This window comes from Ruditapes philippinarum, unplaced genomic scaffold (genome assembly GCF_026571515.1).
Source record: "Ruditapes philippinarum isolate M1 unplaced genomic scaffold, ASM2657151v2 ctg135_1_1_1_1, whole genome shotgun sequence".
Classification (NCBI taxonomy): Eukaryota; Metazoa; Mollusca; class Bivalvia; order Venerida; family Veneridae; genus Ruditapes; species Ruditapes philippinarum.
In genome coordinates this window covers 468,241-485,823 of record NW_026862663.1, presented here as the reverse complement: position 1 = coordinate 485,823, position 17,583 = coordinate 468,241, and the positions used below count along the sequence as shown (strand labels likewise).

The 17,583-nt window shown below is 32.2% G+C and overlaps 1 protein-coding gene across 7 annotated transcripts in view; it reads right to left on the bottom strand.

Moving 5' to 3' along the window:
* Positions 1-5,959: 5,959 nt before the first annotated feature.
* Positions 5,960-17,583, bottom strand: part of LOC132719789 (trichohyalin-like) — a 43,029-nt gene continuing 31,405 nt past the window's right edge. For 2 of the 7 annotated variants that reach the window (XM_060703677.1, XM_060703676.1), the window contains exons 14-15: positions 8,888-9,005; positions 5,960-6,728 (exon numbers count right to left, since the gene is read on the bottom strand). In XM_060703677.1, coding sequence (XP_060559660.1) covers positions 6,640-6,728; positions 8,888-9,005 — 207 coding nt within the window. In that variant the 3' untranslated portion in view covers positions 5,960-6,639. Of the gene's footprint in view, positions 6,729-8,850; positions 9,006-17,583 lie in introns of all 7 variants that reach the window. The other 5 variants (XM_060703680.1, XM_060703681.1, XM_060703678.1 and 2 more) reach the window with 4 other exon arrangements.

Below are 17,583 nucleotides of genomic sequence, written 5' to 3'. Positions count from 1 at the left end.
CCCCCTATCTGAAAGATACATCAGGGTGGTGCCAGAGGGGGATGTGTCCCCTTCAGTTTGAGGGTTTGAAGGGGGCAGTAGCCCCCCTAATCGCCAAGATTTTGGACCTGTGAGAGGCTAAATAGGCCCAGGTCGATCAGAAGGTAAAGTGTAACCAACGCTGAAAAGCCTTCGCCTCTATCACAATCCATTGAGAAGGTGCAGAACTTTGAAATCAGTTTGGATGGAAAAAAAATCAACGCAAAATATTGAGTTTTGGCAATTTTAAGATGCCATGTTAACTTAAGCATGCCGTTGCAAAGGCTATGGTCCAGTCAACATTTGTGCCAAGTTTGATGAATATTGAAGCATCTTTTATAGTTTCATAGCAATCTGAACTTGTAACAGGCGGCTTTTCAATGAAAACAGCCATTTTCCACAAAATGCTCATGCGGTTACAGTCTTGGCTCATATAATCGATACAAGCTCGTTTTTTCTCAGCAGTTCTTAGCTTGACTTGCTCAAGTTGCATAACATTGTGGACAATAAGGGTCTTCTCTTTACAACGATCGTTGAACGTCCCTGCAACCTTGACCTATATAACTACAGTTTTCACTTCTTAAAGTTTGACCAAGGATGGCATTGTTCTTAGACCTCCAAGACAAATAGTCGTTGGGAATGATCGCCAACGCTAGAAATCGTTGCACATGTGACTTTGAGTTCTTATTCTATCATATACGAGTATATGGGCATTTTGGCTCACATATTAGAAGATTGACGACATCTGTAGATTGGCTAAATGTCATTTCGATTTTGGAATCACAATCATCTAGGCATTTAACAAAATAGAATAAGGATCTTTTGATTATGCAAATATTAGACTAATCCATCAAATGTTACTTTAATAAAAAGGGGAGCGGGGGCCTAATATCTCTTCCTAGAAATATTCCAAATGGTACAAGAAAGCACATAGTCGGATAACCACGGCCGAACCATTAACATTATTACATATTACAAGAGCTGTCACGCAAGTGACGAATATCCCCAAAAAGATTTCCTAAGCACGCAGGTATTATGAAAAGAAAAGAGAATGAAATTACCTAATTGTTTAATATTGTTCTTTGTATTATTGTACCTGTAATCTCTAATTGTGAAAGCATGAACCTTCAAAATATATGTGTGGCTTGACCTTTGAAGAAGGGACGTGGTTCCTGGACGCGACAAAATGTTATGAGATAGACATTTATGCCAAATTATTTCAAAATCCTTCAGATCATGACAAACTGACAATCTGGACATGATTGTTGTGTAAGTGGGGACACACGGACAGACGGACATGAGCCTTAGCCGCAACACATTGTCTTGATTTGGTAGACATTTGTGCCAAGTTATTTTAAAATCCTTCCATGCATGACAAAGTTACAGTCCGGACATGAATGTGTATCTTCAAACTCTTCTCGAGAGAATGAGTACCTTCAAACAATAAGTGTGACCTTGACCTTGATTGTAGGGACAGTGGTCTTGAACGCGACATGTCTTCTTAATGTGGTTGACCTTCATGCATAGTTATTTTAAAATTCTTCAATGCATGACAAAGTTACAGTCGGACACGAATGTGTGATTGTGATAAAGTTAACTTCAAAATGGTAGTGTGGCCTTGACCTTTGAGGTAGGTACGTGATTCTTGGACGCGACACATCTGATTCTTGGACGCGAAACATCGTCTTGATGTGGTAGACATTTATGCCAAGTTATTATAAAATCCTTCGATGCATGACAAATATACAGTCCGGACACAAATGTATGTACCCATAAACTCTTATTGTGATAAAGTGAAACTTCAAATGTTAATGTGACCTTGACCTTTAAGGTAGGGACGTGATTCTTAGACGCGACACATCGTCTTGATGTGGTAGATATTTATGCCAAGTTATTCTAAAATCCTTTGATGCATGACAAAGTTAAGGCCCGGACACGAATGTGTGTACCTATTAACTCCAATTGTGATATTATGAAACTTCAAAATGGTAGTGTGACCTTGACCTTTGAGCCTAGTTATTTTGAAATCCTTTGAGGTAGGGACGTGATTCTTGGATGCGACACATCATCTTTTTTGTGCCAAGCTATTTCAAAAATCCCTCAATGTATGACAAAGTTATAGTCTGGACACAAATAAAGTGGGGACGCACACAGACAGACCACAGACAGACAGAGTGGATTTTTTATATGCCTTCCTTGGGGGAGGAATAATATCATATGCAAAGGAAGGTCAAAGTTCATGATGACATTAAATCAGAAGAAATTAAATCATTATATTTTCAAAACTTTATTTCACTTCATGATTTATTCTCTTCATATTAAAAACAGAACAATATAGATGATAAATGAGAACAAATTAATGGTTACATCATGTATAAAATACTCCATAATAAGGCACATACATAACAATTATATCACAGGGGGAGGACACATATGTCAATCATTTATAAGTATAATGACCTGTATATAAATGTCTTGTAAAAATGTATTTGAAGCATACAAAATACTGTCTACGACACACTGGTTATATAAAAACTAGTTTTGGATATGTTATTTTGGAACAATTTACTAGAATATAGAAATAACTAAATTCAAAGTCCATTTTTTATATTTAGAATTGTTTTTCACCAGGGTAAATATTAGTAAAGACACCGTCTTTACTTAAAAATAGTTCTTTTTTCCCAGAAATTAAAGTGTAAGTCAATTTATTTTCATACTTACACTGACGAAAAATAAAAGAAGTCAACATTTCATAACCTGAATTATATTTAAAATTAAAAACATTGATTTTTTTTTTCAGAAATATCCTGGGAAGGGAATGATGAATCTAATTGTTTTATCATAGTTTTACAATTCCTGTAATTTTGTCAAAATATTCCTGTTGTCCATACCTCCATTCAAACATGAAACAAATATCACATAAAAGGCAAAATTAAAATACATTCATATACAAACAATGTGTAAATAAAATTTATATCTATCAAAAAGTTATAACAATAAAAGGTGGTAACAATATATAACGTTTATACCACAAATAGTTGTGTGTATCACAATGAGAAATAAATAATAGTAATAACAAAGTAACTAAATATATAAAACTCTATAATAAATGTAGAAAATACAACTGGCAGATAATTACTGTAACAAATAAAGAGAAAATTGTCATATCTACAAGAGAATAATAAAAACATGTTTTTGTCGGCCTTCACTTGTAATAACCAGATGTTATTTATGTTTGTCAAAACCAAAACGTATCTGTTAGAAAATAAAACCAAGTATTTTTTTGTAATTGTTGTAATTTGTATTTGTACAATAAAAGAAATAAGTTTGACAATAATATCCTCTAATAAAACCTTTATATTAGAAATGTTCATAGGATTGAACTTCAAAAAGAAATAGTTATATCCCGCATTGCTAAATCTTTTGTGTAAAAAAGTAAATGATACAAAAAACCTATAGTTTAAAAAAAGAAAAATCTTTAAAAAAATGATCATTTTTCAGTATATCACACCTATATTTTGTGTAAATGATATTAAAGTCATATAAGACCTATGACTACTGGTAAGTATCGAGCATTCAAGGTAGAGGATTGGACCTGGTTGCAGCAATGAACATTACTAGTACATTAGCACAAACCTTTACCATAGTTAAACCCAGGTATTTTACTATATCATATTATAGAAATGCTAGTTTAACCATTAAAGTACAGTATAGGTAATGTATATCCAGATATTGCATTGTTAGTGAATTATATCTTAGTGAAATTTTCTACAAGCTAATAGAAGGAAAAAGGGTGGTGTGTGTGTGTGGGGGGGGGGGGAGAGAACTTGGGTGTTAACAATAAAATGTCATGTAAAAGTGGTCATGGTAAATATATAGTTATTATGCTATATTATATCATATGATGTAATCAGATTGTAGAATATTAAATCATAAACTTACATAATATCTTTACAATAATCTACAGTTATACCAGTATTTATCATGCAATAAACAATATTTTACAACAGTTTTTGGTTATCTGCAGAAAACTATAAAGATGTCACCAAACAGAAAAATATTTCAAATATCAAACCATAAAATACATGAGATTATTAATAGCAAACACTGTTGAATATTTTTTGTAATAGTATCAAAATTATATTGAAAGTATGTGGAATCAATATTTTAATGTAAATGTTTTATAAAGTCTGTGACAAATAGACAACATGCTAGAATCTATATGTATATATTTCTTTTGGTTATAGCACCTTGCATTTGCATACATCACGTTCTGTAAAAAAATATGCAAAGTGCTATATATAACCAAAATAAAATATAAACATATAGATTCTTGCAGAATTATGACAATTTTAGTACTCTTTCATGATGTACTTTCGAGGTCTTTCAAATAAAAATCTATCACTCTGCAATTAATGATTTCATATTGAACTTCTTTTAAATAATGTTATTATATTCAATAATATAATATGCAGAAAGAGAAAGTTTTAATTAATTTTACTCAATATTATCAAAAACTTTCCAAAATGAACAAACCTGCATTATTTTTGTTAACTAAAAGAGATTCGCTTTAAGTGAAAACCTGACTTTTTCATGATATATTTTACTATTGTGGCTAGAAATGTACAGAAAGCTGTATATAAGGTACTTAAACGAGTGTATGTATGTCCCTTTTATAATATTGTATATAAGGCACTTAACTGAAATCATTGAAAACATGTCAAACAGATCAGATTTCTAATCTTATAACTTGAGGACAATACTAAGCTCTTAGGCAACATAAAACCTTGTCTTATTTCAAATATTGACTTTTATAAAATTATGCAATAAAAGGCCTCATGAACATATTTATACAACAAATGCCTAACAAAATTTGGATAACCAAAATTACATAATACTGACATGAGTTTTCAATAATAAAAACATGTTATAACTTAATGACATCTTATCTGGATAGAACCAGGGTAAACAAAGTGTACGTCAGTCTGTGTAAAGTTTAAAGCAATCAAAATCAGACTAAAATGTTATTCTAACAGGGGAAAATATTTTCTCTTCTTTTTTTATAACATAAATTCATCCTTTAACAAATAAATCTGTAAGAATATAAGGAGCAATTCATGACGAAATATAAAAGAAGAATAAAATATTTTATGAGATTATGTAAAATGTATTCCTAAAATATGGTCTCATTCAAATAGACTGATGTTTTTTTTTTACGTTAACTGAAACACAGAATAAAATTGCTGATTCAGCCACTTATACATGTATTGGTTTAATTATAAAATAAGGCAGCATATAGTCTAACAATAACAACAATATAATGTGCATTTTTGTGACATTAGTTCCTGCATTGTATACCTCCAAACATAACTTTTATCATTTTAAACTATTTGTTTCTTTCATGGTCTCACAGATATCAGACACATTACATTCACATACAAATTTTTTCACACTCAAGAAGTTATACAATACGAATTATATCATTTTATTAGATTGTGAGTAGGTGTGACTTAAACCTTCATTTGTGAATAAAATGTCACAATAAAGGCGACATCAAAAATGCAGAACATTTTAAAAGCTATAAAACCAACCGTAACATTTTAATACAATTGCTGCACATCTTCATGCATATTTGGCAAAGCTGAGAAACAAATTGAATTTTTAGTTCGAAAAAAATGTCCATGTTTTTATTGTGCTGCTTGCATTAACAAATTATATTAAATTCTAGAGAAAAAACAATTTTTAACCATGTTACAAAACAAAACCAAAACAACATGCGTTTAATGACCAAAATTGGTTTCCCTGACAAGATATGCGATCACCCCGCAGGCTGATAGGATACATTTGCTGTCGCTTACAACCCTATCACAAGAGAAACGATATTCAACCAAGCAGATGATGCTGCGGGGATGCCAGGCGGCTGGATCCAGCTGGTTGAAAACCCATTATGTTGGTTTTTCGTGACACGGCTCAATTCTGTTTAACACATTTTACAAGAGATAGACTGTGTTATGTATTAAGAAATATTAAAAAAACAAGCACCTGTCATTATGTTGAAATTTAAAACAAAGTTTTGCCACAATTAAGAGAGTTTCCCTGTCATACTGATTATGTCATTTTAATAATGCCACTAAGACAGCAAGCCAGTCATAAAATAGCCATTTGTCAACGTTAAAAAGATCTCTCCTTATAACATAGAACCATATTTCAAGCCAGGTACAATATCTTGTCACTTTCAAGTCACTTATCTCCCTTGATGCAATAAAGAAAAACAATTGGTAAACAAAGATTTTTTATTTTTATTTTTTCTGAGGTTGGGTTTTATGTTGCACCAGCACAGTATAGGTCATATGATGAATTTCCAGGTTTTCTGGTGGAGGAAGACATCAGGTGCCCTTTTCCATGCATTATTTCAGAAAACAAAGATCTTAAGTGATCAATTTTACACTGACAAAAGGCAAAGGCTTGATTTCAAGACTGGCTACTATTTTCATTTCAGTAACTTATAAAACAGTCACATTAATAGCAAGTTTTCATATATATAAAATTATGTTGACTTAGTAGACATCAATCAAAGCTTCTGTTTTATTAGCAACACGTTGAAGGCGAACATGTTCACGTTCATGCTCCTGTAGATTGTGCTTGTCCGATTTTAACATTTGCCGATGATTCTGAAGCTTCACATAACTCTCCTCTCTCTGAGAATGTGCCTGAAAAAATAAAACATCACATGATATAATAATAGCATACAATAATGTATATTATTCTTTATATTACTGTTTGTGTGGTGCACTATGAGGAATAAAGCTCATGCATTTCTTTAGTATGTTTGTTGAAGTACAAATCTTTTTTACAGATTTTAACACAACAAAGATAGATTTGTCTACCAATAAGTCATGTTAGAGGACTAAAACCGATAATAAATTCTACTCATATAATTATATGCAATATGCTTCCCTAATATCTTAATAAAGATATAAAATATCTCGAGTTCCACAGAAAATATGTTCACAAATAAAAAACAATTAAATCCAACCTGTCCTTTTCCATAAAAATTAAAACAATATGTTTTATATAAAAAGAATTTATAAACATAAAGCTGCAAACCACATTTTAAGTTTAAAGAAATGTAAATTAGACTTTTTGAAAACCAAATATTAAAGCCCAAGACCTGTAAATGAGGTATGTCTGCAAATGATTAAAAGGAGAAAAACTTTTAGCTATGATGAAAAACTGAAAATAAATAACTTTGGAGATGTCCTTGACCTTCAAATAAAAGATCATAATCTACAATCTAGATCATGCTTAAACTGATGCAGATTTGAGTAACTGTTCCCATAAATAGAAAGTTTTTATCCCTTTACAAAGTAGCAGGTAAAAAAGTTAAGGTTGATCAGAAAAAGTATACAAATACATGACCTTGACATTTCAGATTAAAATGAAATGCTAAGCATTGTGAAAGCCCACAGCAACTTCCCATAAAACTTTGTGCCAAGTATAAAAAAATCAAAATGAAAGATTAGTTGCAGAGATGAAAACCTCTAATTAAAACTAGAACTGTGTCCAAAGGATACGGATGCCCCCACAAAATTTCTATATAGTATAAAGTGAAAAAATCAACAAAGGGCCATAATTCTGTTAAATTTGGTCGCAGCAAAAATTCCTTCCTTTACTACCATCTACACATTAAGGTTGTTCATCCCTGGTAGTTTAAGCAAAATATGCCATCCGGTTTAAGAGGAGTTGCGTTCACAAAATTTCTATATAGTATATAGTGAAAAAATCAACAAAGGGCCATAATTCTGTTAAATTTGGTCGCAGCAAAAATTTCTTCCTTCACTACCATCTACACATTAAGGTTGTTCATCCCTGGAAGTTTAAGCAAAATCTGCCATCCGGTTTAAGAGGAGGTGCGTTCACAAAATTTCTATATGGTATATAGTGAAAAAATCAACAAAGGGCCATAATTCTGTTAAATTTTGTCGCAGCAAAAATTTCTTCCTTTACTACCATCTACACATTAAGGTTGTTCATCCCTGGAAGTTTAAGCAAAATCTGCCATCCGGTTTAAGAGGAGTTGCGTTCACAAAATCTCTACATAGTATATAGTGAAACAATCAACAAAGGGCCATAATTCTGTTAAATTTGGTCGCAGCGAAAATTCCTTCCTTTACTACCATCTACACATTAAGGTTGTTCATCCCTGGAAGTTTAAGCAAAATCTGCCATCCGGTTTAAGAGGAGTTGCGTTCACAAGATTTCGGGACATACAGACAGACGGACGGACGGACGTGCCACTTAAATGGACTAAAGGGCCATTTCTTTTGTTATTTTCTTTTGTTTAATAGAGGGCCATGGCCCCTTATTCTATTGTTATGGAATGAACTCTATTGTTCTCTTTTGTTCTGTTTACTGTTAGATGGCCCCCTAACCCTATTTGGTTGCTCGGACAGACGTACATACGGACGGACGGACGGACAAGTGCAACGCTATATGCTCCCACTCTGTGGGGGCATAATCATCTGTTTTATATCATCTGTCTTCTTACTGTTCATTTATATGCTTAAGGACTCTTACTTTGGTGAAATAAACTTTAAAATAAAATATTCCAAATATTTCATATAATTAATACATGTTTACAATTCTGAATTTGAATTGCAATTCAATTGATATTATCATAATGCATGCATTGCAATCTGAGTGATGCAATGATATATATACCCACATATACACTGTTTAACATAGCATCCTAAATCAGTATACCCTATAAGCTGAAGTTTATTATAACAATGTTAAAGAAGCAATGGTAAAATGGTTAGTATATATAGTTACATTCAAGCGTAAACATCTATAGAGTCAGTTAGGCTACCAATCTGCTGGAGCCTCGTATGTTCACGATCATGCTCGTACAGATTATGTTTGTCTGCTTTTAGAGCATGTCGGTGAACCTGTAACGTGTAGTAACTCTCCTCTCTCTGAGCGTGAGCCTGAAGTGTACAAGTCAGTTATATCATTATCATATCCTAAACCCCCGAGATCTATAACTGCAATAAGTGAAATCTAAAGGCCAAGAAACAATCGAAACTATTGGTTAATTTTAGACAAATGATACACATAGTTCAAGTCTTAACAAATGAGAGTCTTTAGCTAAAGAAAGAAGTAGTTTTAAACTTCAAATGTGCTATTTAGGCTCTTCTGAATATGTACATCTTGCCTTAAAATGAAATGTACAAAAACTAGAACCGCCACTGTCATGGCGTGAATACCCCCGCATACCACTTTGTCAGAATCAACAGTGGCCATTTAGAGCTCAAGGACAATGTCCCTGCCAAATCTGAGCCAGTGCATTCTAAGTTATGTATTCTACATACTTCAAATGTGAAAATGTCAAAATCAGTACACTGTGGACAGGCATTCTTAAGCAATTGAGGTAATCATGACTAACCTCCATGCCGAATATGAAGACTGTGGGTCAAAGGAATCTTAAGTAATTGGACGGACAAGCTTTTTATAGCCAAGGCCCCTGTGACCTTGACCTTTGACCCAGTGTCCAAAAAAATCAATAGGGGTCATCTACTAATCATGACTCACCTCCATGACAAATATGAAGACTGTGGGTCAAAGGAATCTTAAGTTATTGGGCAGACAAACTTTTTAAAGTCAAAGTCCCTGTGACCTTAACCTTTGACCTGGTGACCTCAAAATCAATAGAGGTCATCTACTCGTCATGACTAACCTCCAAGCCAAATCAGAAGACTGTGGGTCAAAGAAATCTAAAGTAATTTGGCGGACAAGCTTTTTGAAGTCAAGGCCCCTGTGACTTTGACCATTGACCTGGTTACCTCAAAATCAATAGGGGTTATCTACTCGTCATGACTAACCTCCATGCCAAATATGAAGACTGTGGGTCAAAGGAATCTTAAGTTATTGGGCGGACAAGCTTTTTGAGGTCAAGGCCCCTGTGACCTTGACCTTTGACCTGGTGACCTCAAAAATCAATAGGGGTCATCTACTTGTCATGACTAACCTGCATGCTAAATATGAAGACTGTGATCCAAAGGTATCTTAAGTTATTGGACGGACAAGCTTTTTGAATTCAAGGCGGCTGTGACCTTGACATTGACCTGGTGACCTCAAAATCAATAGAGGTCATCTACTCGTCATGACTAACCTGCATGCCAAATAAAAAGACTGTGGGTCAAAGGAATCCTTAATAAGTTATTGGGAGGACAATCTTTTTAAAGTCAAGGCCACTGTGACCTTGACCTTTGACCTGGTGACCTCAAAATCAATAAGGGTCATCTACTTGTCATGACTAACATGTATGCCAAGAAGGAAGAGTGTGGGTCAAAGGAATCTTAAGTTTTGGGCGGACAAGCTTTTTGAAGTCAAGGCCCCTGTGACCTTGACCTTTGACCTGGTGACCTCAAAATCAATAGGGGTCATCTTCTCGTCATGACTAACCTCCATGCCAAATATGAAGACTGTGGGTCAAAGGAATGTTTAGTTATTGGGCTGACAAGAAAAAACCGCCGGACGGCCGGACAGCCGGACGGACAAGCTGATTCCAGTATACCCCCCTTACAACTTTGTTGTGCGGGGGTATAATAACAAAAATTGACAAAAAGATCTCATTAAATTATTGGGGACGCTGGTGAGTGGCGTTGTCTAGGAGCTGTTTTTTATTAGCAGTTAATTCCATGTTGTGCTAATTTGTTTTATTTTGATTTGTAAAAAACTAGTAAACAATTTTGTTGTTTTATTTGTATTTAATAACTTTATGTAAAAATTATTAATGTATTTGTCAATATACCAGCCACCTATGTGTAATAACAAAATCTTCCAAACCCTCTGTCTTTACAAAACATTTCTTGATCTTTTGTAATAACAAAATTATACAGGGGTAAAACATTCCTATACCAAGACACTGACCTTAAAATGCATTGACCATTTTAATGGACTAAAATACCATTTTTCACTAACAGTATTAAAAACGCTACATGTACCTAAACAATCCCTTAAGTTGCACATGTTAGTAAGTGACAAAATGCTAAAAAAATTTGACACTTGTTCCTTCATGTTTTTTCATTTGTTCAGATTAAACATGGTACAATTTTAAAACTTTGATCTGTGGTTATATAGAAAAATCAACTGGGTGCTATATGGAAATTTAAGTAGGATAAAAGTCACATATATATGTTATCTGAATATCAAATACATAATATATCATACAATATTATGTCTCAATGGTAATTTTGTAAGACATAAAACAACTTTATATGTCAATAAATATCATGTCTTGAAAACCAGAACGACAGAAACTACAAGTACAGTAAAGGATTAGTCCATTTAAATTGCTTATTAACTTTAAGGATTGTTCATTATTTATATATATATACTTCAGAAATAGGGTGCTTAATATGTTGTGAATGTGACCTTGATCCTAAAGTGTCATACTAATTGTGCATTGCAAAACATCTAATGCATAAATGATAAAATATGCTTTATTTATTCAGAAAATGACAGTAATGCATGAAATTTTATGATAGTTTTAACTTTGACTTTTTCAGATTTTACATTATTTGAAACAATCAAATGAACCATACTTAAAACTTGTATACTGAGATAACCTTGATCCTTGACCTTCTTTGCAAGGTTTATATGATGTTATTAGAACAAACAAACAAAATTCATTGCATGATTGCTATTCCTTATTCTTTCGAGTACTTTAGGGCTAGCCTATGTCACCTGTAGATGGTAGAGTATCAGCCTGACTTGACTATACACTGTTGGCTGCTCAACTGATCATAAAACCCTTAAACCTAACAAGAGCTGTTAGTAGGATAATGTGCTCAACTACTTAATTTTCTAAGTTTATAAAGAGCCATAATTCTGACAAAGTCCATAATAAAATAAGAGTAATAGGTCTTGGATAGAAACCTCCCATTATGCTTTTAATAAGTGTTTGAAGTTTCAACCTACTTCCTTCAATAGTTCTGAAGATACCAACTTGCATGTTAAAATCTAATCTGTGTGGTGGCCACAGACACCTGTGTGAGTACAATAGCTCTATTTTTCTGATAGTCAAGCTAAAATTGTACATAGTCAAAATAGATCTAGTACAATACTCAATTATTCAAAGAATGAAGGGCAAACTGTGACTTTCCATAGAAACAAGCTATGTATATATGTATAATGTTGTTAAATAATGTTCCGAGTGTATGACAAGATTGTTAGGGCAGAAACCTTCATAAGGTGCATTAGTAAGTTATGATGAGTTATGACTGTTTCTGATTATATGCCACCTGTAATCACATATATTAAACTTTAATGAGAAAAGTGTGTTGTATATAGTTTACATATGAGTAATGTGACACTATATTATAATGTTGATGTACACATGTCATTGATGTATCACAATCGTACTTGACAATATTCATGGAATCTTGTTGTATTGTTATGGCAGGTCAATGAATCCAGATTATTAAGTAAGTAATTTGTTTATTGAACATTGTTCAGGTTGTTGTCTTCTTTGGTTTCAACAGAATTTATTTTAGTTTAATTGTGTATGAAGCTAATGGACACACTCTGGAATCTGTTCCTGGAACTAACCAGTACTGAGCAATGAGTGTGAAGTTTCTTGCTCAAGGAAACAACAGCTTGCCCCTAACAGTGTTCGAACCTATGCTGACAGCATAGGTTAGATTACTGGTCTGATATGTTACCCACTCAGTTTTATACTTTAACTTACAATACATTGCAAAATTCCACCTAAATTGTATCAAAGAAATGAGTCAAAAAGTTTTCTTTTCAAATATCAAGCTATGACCTTGTCAAGGTCACAGGTCATGGTGAAATGGAGGACTTATACTTCAATTCCTTTAGTTATTAAATAACAAGTAGTCATACATGAAAGATTTGCAAAAAGTTAGTTTGTATTAAAAATACATGTATAAGAAAATTTATTCAAGACTACAATAAGTAATGAATTCATATTAAGTTAAGTATTGACTTAGTTAATAATTATGTTTTCCTAAACACTTGATTTATGTTTTGTTCAAATATTGCTCTGAATTTTAACTCTGACACAATTTCATTTGATGAGAACATGAAAATTTTACTATTACCTACATATAAAGGTTAGAGTAGATAGTTGCCAGTCATCAAAAATTAAAGTTAAATAAATCACTTCTATAAACAAATGGTCTAATAAATCATAATATTATAATCAGGTAGAAGGAGATAGTTTCCTTCTCAACAAGTAAGAGTCTCTACCATACAAACAGTAATATTGATATACCATACAGTTTCAATGACATAATGATATACCATACCCTTTTTAATGGCAATTACATAGTCTGACATATATAACAGTATTTGTTTTGCCTGCTTTAAATTACTACAAATAAAATCACCAATAACAACAGATATTATCTTGAAATATAATTTCACTTAGCAATTAATGAATTATGTAATATGTTGTAGTAATGATGGTGATGATATTTTTGAAGGATATAATAAAGAAATAATGACAGAATTGCATGAAAATAATCATTTATAGGTAGGTAGGTATTACAGGTGTGTCAGTGTGCACATAATATATTCAAAGTTAGATGAGTAAGAAAGGAAGGGAAGAACAAAATGTCTGAACATTAATATTGTTGATTTTATTTGAAGTATGTTCAAATTTGGTATTTGCAATTATACCTCCATCAGTTTCCACTGTTTAAATTTTGCAGGGTATTTTAGGCATATCACAAGGTGCTGATATAAGCCCCCATTCCGGATCCAAAATGACCTCTTTATATCCCTATATCAAAATGAATAATGCCAACAGCTGCCAAAAAAAAAAGAATCCTTTTCTCTTTCAGCTTTTGAGAAAAAAAGAAACACTGTTTTGATTTTTTTCCTTAAAAGGTTATATATTCACAAATGAATAAAACTTACAAGCTAGTTTTTTTATCTTCTTAAAATTTCTCTATTTTTCCAAATTGTCATAATATTTGACAAATTAAAGCAAGGGGTATTTTCCAAAAAACAGCTAGAAAAGGGCCCAAGTTGACAACAAGTTAATTGAGTAACAAGAATCTCTCCAGTCACATCAATTAGGAGTTTTACGTTGAGAATTACGTTGAGAATTTCATAGAATTTTGTACATTTTAAATGCTATGTATACTTTAAGCTGGCATGTTATTCATCAACCTAATGCTGTGACTAAACTGCAACCGCTGCTTCTGTTTTATTACCGGGAGTGGGCAGAAATTTTTCAATGAAACTATTTTTTGACATTTTCTTTTCACTATGACATGTCTTGTATTATCAAAAATTACAAAAAAGAGCAAATTTCACAGGTGCAAACATCCATAAAATCTCCATATAGATTTTACTACAATCATCTTCAAGTGAACAAATTTTACCAAATCAATATAAACATTCAATTTGTTCAACTGCAACAAAGCTAATCCTTTTAAGAAGCAATAACATTTTTAATGTTGCAATATTATCATGTAATTAAATCCTAAAAATGTTTTACACTTATCAGATCTAGGTTTTATAGCTTTTGAGGCAAGGTTTATTATCAAACAAAATCAACCGCCTCCTTCTTTAATATGTTCATAAAACCACCTTTATAACACTGAGGACACAAATATTTTAAAGCTATATTTATAACATTACTAAATTATTTACATGATTGGCAAGAAGGACTTGTAATAAAATAATCAATTAACTAATTAAGCCCTAATTTACACAAAAAAGAATGATGAGGATGATTTTAGTAGTAATTTGGGATTTTCCTTTTTTATTAGGACCTCCAAATAAAAATGTTGAGCAAATTGATTGTTTGACCATTCTATAATAATGTTACACAAGAGAGCAAGATATCTTTCTGGAAATGTAACTGTGACCACAGTACTGAAAATACTTATATCATCAGATTTCTTACAGTACTGAAAACGTTTGTATCAATTACAGTTGAAACAAAGAAACCCTCACATCAATTTTGTTCTTATCTATATTCATTGTTTCACCTGGCTTATCAAATATACTGTCTGGTCTATAGAACATACCAAATGTCAAATGGAGACAAATATTGTAGATCAAGAATTTGAAACAGTTCTGACGAGTACAAAGTGAAAATAAAGGAATACAAGGTAAACAGGAATCAAGAAATTTCACACAAAAGATAACCAATCCAAAACATGCATTATTAAGATGCTACTTTGGACATTGATGCCAAGAACAAGGATATCATGGCTGAAGTAAATTCTCTTCCTAAAGTACAAAACTTCCATACCACTCTCTAAAGATTAGATATAACTATAGCTTTTAATCTGAAAGGACCTTTACAGTTGTATTTAGATATTGTAGATAGAAAACAGGAGCAATATATTTGGCCATCAATGACAAAGTCTAACTTCTGGGATATAAATCAAGTGACTTGTGTTTGAAATTTTCTAATCAACTTCAAGTAGAAACAGATTAAAGGCTTTGTACACAAAAGGAAACCTTTCAAATCCCAATTATCAAACAGCAGTTCAATTTTCACCGTAATGATAAATGTGGGTATATTAATTTCATACCACTAGTCTTTTTAAACTTTGTTATTGATGACTTGGTTAAAAAGATGTAATTACTGTTCACAGAGGTTTGTGATTTTTCTTCTGTTTGAAGTCTTGTGTTTAATGTTAAACAGTTTAACCATTCAGTTATAATACTCCATTTCCATTGAAAATGTTATCTATTTAACAAAGTGAACAAAAGAAAAGTTGTTCAAAATACTGTGATCACAGAAAATATGTTAACATTTATCCCCTCAAAAAAAATCAAAGTAAAACCTTTAGGACATTACTGCTTTTAAAATTATAATCTTGCATAAAATGCACTGTAAAAAATCTTAATTATGGTTCAAAAGACCAACATGAAACTATTTCCATAATCCCATTAGATATTTCTCCAATGTCATCAAACTGAAGATAGAAAGGTAAGTTAAGCAAGTCTTATAATGTAGAAGTGGAGGCACTTGGAGTATTGTATGGTCAATAAAATGTTGTTATAATAAAAAAAAAAATCAGTCATATGTTGCGGTTCCGATTAGAATATACATCCCGAGGGGATCCAGGGTTGCCGAGGGACACTTATTCTGAGCCGAAACTGCAAACATATAGGTCAGATATTTTTCTTTGCATATTCTACCATATGCCATCATATTTTAAACTCTTTACCTTAACCATAGAAATTTATGTTATTACACCTGTAACTATTTTCTTGCAACAGCGTATGAAATTACAACTTCATTCATAATGAAAATTTATGTCATCCTAAGTGTGCCATTGTACAGCATGCGACTTATCTGGTACCGGGCCGCCTCCATGCCACATGAAATTTTCAGCATGGGTAAAACTAACAGAAACTCCAGTCTGATTTGCAAGAATATCCCAGTTTATATTTTGTAGAACATTGCAAGAGGTTGCTTCCTTTGGTTCAAGCATACTACAGAAATGGTTCTAGGACCAGATTGTAAAGTGTGTCTATAAGCTAATATCTTCCTTCACAATGAAACTAAAATCAATTCTGTATAAACAAAATAAAGGGCATTCAATTTCTCAATTGTTCTTTTATCACTGAAGTATCTTTTAAGGCAAATTCTCAGGATGATTTTGATGTTTATTTGTTACTGAAAAGCTTTCATGAACAAATATTACAAAGTTCTAAAACACCAACATTTCTTAAAGTACTATTGACTTGTTCAAAAAATAGTATAAAAACATCATACATTCATTTTACAGTACTTATGAACGGTTCTTAAAAAGTTTTTGAGTTTGCTGAGGAATATCCAATGAACAATAAAAGGACTCATTTTCATGAAAAAAATTCTTGAATTGTTCTAAAACTATGTGCTTCAACAGTTCTTGTACATATGTTTTTAACATACAGTTCAAGAACTGTTATATTCCTGAAAATATTTTTTTTACTGGGATATTAGCCAAAACAACTCTGTATTGTGTATGCTGTCAAGGAAGTGCTGATTTTGAGGTATTGACAATTTTAGATGATAATTTGAAAAGCAGAGATGACATAGTAAACCCTGCACCATGTTGTATCAGTGTCACACTTACAAGAAAAGAAAGTATATAAATGCCTTACAGCCTATATTCAATACATATAATTTCAGTTTGCCAATATTAAACACCTGTGAATAGATAGTAAAATTAATGTCTCTTTTATATTATAGATGTAAGATAGATTTCAAATGTGGACCAGTTTTTTTGCTCTTATCAACGTGGATGAAGTTTGATAAGTTGATGTGTTAATTCATTCACATTAACAGATAGGAAATGACAAATTACATCTGAGACAAACATATAGATAACATTCTATCATAGCAAAACAGTTTGTACTTTTTTAATTTGCTATGGGATTTTTTTATGTTACCAGCCTTCATATTAACTTTTTGGGAAAAAAGTTACTGATTTATTTTATAGTTTGTAGTATATGAAATACCAAAATGAAATGTAGTGTTGAGAAGAATTTCATTTTGGTCACAATACGGAAGAACAATTAAGC